This window comes from Nanorana parkeri, unplaced genomic scaffold, assembly GCF_000935625.1.
Source record: "Nanorana parkeri isolate BGI_ZX_2015 unplaced genomic scaffold, ASM93562v1 scaffold227, whole genome shotgun sequence".
In the NCBI taxonomy this organism is placed as follows: Eukaryota; Metazoa; Chordata; class Amphibia; order Anura; family Dicroglossidae; genus Nanorana; species Nanorana parkeri.
This window is the reverse complement of record NW_017306495.1, coordinates 879791-884374: the sequence shown is the minus strand read 5'-3', so window position 1 is coordinate 884374 and position 4584 is coordinate 879791. Positions and strand designations below refer to the sequence as shown.

Below are 4584 nucleotides of genomic sequence, written 5' to 3'. Positions count from 1 at the left end.
TAGGTTCTATCACCCAAAATTGATGTTGTCTGTCTGTGGAAGATAAAAAAAAGCTGCATATAACGTTCGTTCGTTTCTTCTTCCGAAGTGGCAGTGATATTGTCCAATACAGTTCATGGTGGTATTAAAATTAAGTCATAGCCAAAGTCCTCTAACCTCACCCCTAAACAAACCTGAATACCCCCCACCCCCAAAAAAACAACATCCACCAGTGTAACATTAGCTTCTGTGCACCCATGTAACCCCCCTGCAGACTAGTCTACAGAAAGTAGTCAGTTGATAAGGAAGCACCCCCTCTTGTCCTCCCTCTCTACAGTTCTGGATGGAGATGTCACAAGGAAACTCACATGAAGAATTCTGGAGAGGATGGGTTGTCGCTGGTGGAGCCGGCCTCCCTGAAGCTGCTGTTGGTCAGTTTCTCGCACTTCATTTTGTAGGCATCTCGCTCTCTGGCCAGCCGATTGACCTCTTGCTTCAGCTGCTCTACCTGCTGGATGAGCTGGGTCTTCTCGCTCTCCAGGTGATGTTTCTGCTGCACCCTCTTGTATCTGCAGGACTGGGCATAGCCTCTGTTTTTAAGGGTTCTCCTCTTCTGTTTCAGGCGGATGACATCATCTTTCGTGAAGCCTCTCAGGTGCCTGTTGAGCTCCCGGACAGACATGGAGACCAGCTGGTCGTCGGAAAACCTGTCTTCTATCTGGTTATTGCTCTGGTGTGATGGGTGGCTGTTCTGGAGCTGCTGGGAAGGGGTGGAATTGCCGGTTTCGGATGGAGAATCCTGATGGTGGTGGTGGTGGTGATGGTGGTGTGGGTGCTGGTGGGGATGAGCCATCTCCTCGTGGGGGACGCCCTGGTACTGGTGGTGGTTTTGGTGATGATGGCTGTGATGATGGTGATTATGATGATGACCTCTGTAGCCATCATATCCCTGAAGCTGCGGTGGCATCTGGTGTGGCCCGATGAGAGCTTCTACAGCGTCCTCCGGGGTGAGGTTCAGAGCCTCGGGGTTCATCTGCTGGTAACTGCCCGCCATCCAGTACAAGTCTTCCAGGTGGGTCTTCTGCTCTGTTGGGCTGAAGCTTGGAGAGGAGGGCACCGAGCTGCACGGGGTGCTGATCGGAGTGGAGGACACGGAGCCAGAGGGTTGCAAACGGTTGCAGGGTCTGATAGGGCGCTCTGCTCTCCCGTTCAGTGGCTCCTTCTTGACGTCAAACTTCATCAAGTCAAAGTCATTGACGTACTCCATAGCAAGTGGACTAGTTGGCAACTCTGTTCCAATAGGCAGCTCTCCAGCCATACTGGGTCACGTCGGCTTACTCCAGATCTGCACCTTGAGTGTGCCTCGATTGCACACCCAAGGAGTCCAGTGCAGAATTGCTTCTTCACAAGGGAACCCAGCAGGAACCTGGGCAAAGGCGCTGCGGCTGTTCCTTGAAGCTCTGCCTTAGCCCGGTGCAGGACACACAGTCCCAGGGATACTCGGTCCTCCCTGAATGTCCTTATTTTGTAACTTCCCACTTGCTGCACTGGATGGAGGAAGTTCTCAGGGCTCGCAGGAGAGACGATCGTGCCTTTTAACAAGAGTCTCTATCGGCAGGGACAGAGAACACCTCTGCATATCATCTGTGATTTCCCCGAGCAAGCCCCCTTACTTATATGCCCAGAGCCGAATCACGAGGGGGAGGGGGCGCGGCCTGGAACCAGCGACCAATCAGTACAAAAAGAAGAGCGAGATTTGCATAAAGCTGGCCAAAAGGGGCGGGGAATGGTGAATAGTGACAGCTAGAAGAGAAGTCAGCTGACAAGCTACTGCTCGAACAAGACCAGGCAATGCCACAGCTCGATCGAAGCTTCGGTTCAGGTCGGCTTCCTACACGCAGTCTTTGTCATAAGTATACACGTTGTGACTCACTGTACGTGCAATATAGGGGGTGCTTATGACCCGATCCCCAAAAATCACTTCTAATGTCATTATAACACAACAGCTAAATAGCAGCTTTCAGAATAAAAAGTGATCAATGGCAAGTCACTGTGCTGGTGCAGTTTGTCGCACCTTAGCAGTCCCATAACCTACATATTAAAAATGTTCATTTTAACACCTTCACATCGTGCATTTACAAACCTGTCCATACACACAGAGGCATGCACACTGACCATTGTATCTGCATCAAAAATGCATCCATGGTTTAAAAGCAAAAACCTTAGCAGGAGCCCGGCATTCCCAGAATGAGGCAGCCGACACTAATGAGTTGTAGTTTGCAGAGCCGAGTCTTTTGTTTGTTTTAATAAGAAGCCTCTGGTTTGTCAACCTGGGTTTTGCAACAATAGTGAGAACTTTGAGCACATTAGGTTTCAGAGATATAAAACGGCGCCCCCCAGTGGTCACAAGGATGGAAGTGCAGCTGACATTTCATTACTGCGAGGATCTAGTATATATACTCCATCTACTTGTGGACAAATACACTCCATAGACAACGGAAAGATCGTCAGATATAAAGAGCAATAAGGTTCATAATGCAGAAGGTTACATGAGAGAGGAACCCCCGCAGTCAGAATGGAAACAAATTAAGCAACACGTTCCATATGCCCCCCCCCCCACAACGCAGTTTAGTAGTGTCTATACACACACACACACACACGGGGGTGTTTCCTGAAAACCGACGTGTGCTCGCTGTTTCATCACCATGCTTATGGTACCATCCGACTTAAAAAGGTGCAAAGTGCAGTAACCCATGGCAACCAGACTGCTCAGTCTACAGGCAACGCGCAAGCTGGTCGCTGCAAGCGATTCCTTCCCACTGCTCATAGTTCTGACTTTGTGGGCAGACGGAGGGGACACATCTGATTCAATAAAAGTTGTACAACAAAGCTGTGATATAAAGAACAAGCCCTCTGTCACATAATTCACATCTGCAACTGTAACACGTCTAACTTTCTCTTTCTTTCTTTCTTTCTCTTTCTTTCTTTCTAGCTCATTATCCATCTGTCTGCCCACTTATTTGTCTACCTACCAATGTATGTATGTATATTAATCTTACTCCTTATACATCTGCCTACATATGTATGTATCTACTTTCTATGTATCTATCAATCTACCAATTTCTATTATGTACCTATCTAATTTATGTATATACTGTATGTATGTATCTATATCAATCTTACTCATCATCCATTCATCTACCTGTATACCTGCTTATCTATACACATTCCCCAGCTATCTATCTAATCATCCATCCACCTATGCATGTATCTATACACCTATCTCTATGTATGTTTGTTTCTACCTACCTACCTATTTATGTACCTATATAATCTTACTCATCATCCCTCCTGTATCTGTCTTTCTGTTTGTCTGTCTATCTCAATGACATCTATACACCTATCTCTATGTCTCTATGTATGTAGCCTGCACATGTATGTATCTATATAAATCTTACTCATCATCCCCCTTCCTTCTATCTATCTATCTATCTATCTATCTATCTATCTATCTATCTATCTATCTATCTATCTATCTATCTATCTATCTATCTATCCTGAGCACTTGGTGGCTGTGCTACTCCCAGGTAAGGAGGCAATTGGGGTCTCTTTAGCTCCTGAATAGTGCCGATAGAAATTCCCAATCGATTCTTATTTGAATGAGGGTCCGCTCGGGGGTAGGAACTTTAACCCTTTCTGCTCACAGACAATGGGAAAACCGTATGGCTCAGCAGTTTTGCCTCCGAAGTAGCTTTGCCAGGCATTTATCTAGCGTAAAAGAAGAGGGGGATAAATGGCCAGATGCAGGAATGAGGCATCCCAAATATTCATGGGGTAAAAGGGGGGGGGGGATGTTGGAGGTTTGGGTACCATCTAGAGAAGCACTTCCCCCCCGGCCCCTCATCATGTACCTCCTCGTGTGGTGCACATTATCCACGTCACGCATCATGAATATTGTGTATATCTCCAGCAAGCATGAATACATCGCATTTTTCAAATGGAATATTTACCGTCTTCGCTGCATAAATGAATTACGCCATTCCTCATCTCTAATGGAGCAGATACAATAGTGTGGATGGCGCAAAATTAATTTTAAAGGGCTGTTTTAAATAACTATACATGTGTGCTTTGGCAAACGCTTAAAAAAGAAGGGATGCAAAGTCCCGATACAAAAAGCTTCAGCCTGCGTGGGTAATGGATATTAAACTTTCCTCTCCGCGAAATATTTATATTCTAATATATGGTGGCCACTGTGAAAATGGTTTATTGATTATTAAATACCATTTATAAAGAGCATGCCATTACTGTAATATAGTCTTAAGGTTATTTTAAACGCATTTTTTTCTGCAGTTACAGAATGCAATGAGGAGCAGAGATTCAACTGACAATTAAAATGGAAGTGGAATCTTAAAACAGTTTTTTTTTTTTGAGTACAGCAATAAATTATAGATACAGGAGCAGATATGGAAATGCTAAAACGAAGGCTTTTGTTAGAGTCAAGCTTTGAAAGTTCAGGGAAATCCTGCTCAGAAAGCAAATGGCACAAACAGTTAAATATATATATAAAAAAAAAAAAAGATGCAATTTTATGTCTGTATTGTTTTT

General features: G+C 45.1%; 1 protein-coding gene across 3 annotated transcripts; it reads right to left on the bottom strand.

The window, feature by feature from the left end:
* Positions 1 to 201: 201 nt before the first annotated feature.
* Positions 202 to 1413, bottom strand: MAFB (MAF bZIP transcription factor B). 3 transcript variants are annotated; one of them, XM_018556171.1, is made up of 2 exons: positions 901 to 1412; positions 202 to 807 (listed from the first exon to the last, which is right to left on the bottom strand). In XM_018556171.1, exons 1-2 carry the CDS (start codon positions 1295 to 1297, stop codon positions 344 to 346), a joined length of 861 nt encoding a protein of 286 aa, XP_018411673.1. In that variant the 5' UTR covers positions 1298 to 1412; the 3' UTR covers positions 202 to 343. The 3 variants fall into 3 exon arrangements, with proteins under 3 accessions (XP_018411673.1, XP_018411674.1, XP_018411672.1); XM_018556172.1 differs by having other exon boundaries at positions 202 to 805; positions 908 to 1412; XM_018556170.1 differs by having other exon boundaries at positions 202 to 1413.
* Positions 1414 to 4584: the final 3171 nt, after the last annotated feature.

What these genes read in the sequence shown, in the direction of transcription:
- MAFB (XM_018556170.1), bottom strand. Translation starts at nt 1,297, where the DNA reads ATGGCTGGAGAGCTGCCTATTGGAACAGAGTTGCCAACTAGTCCACTT.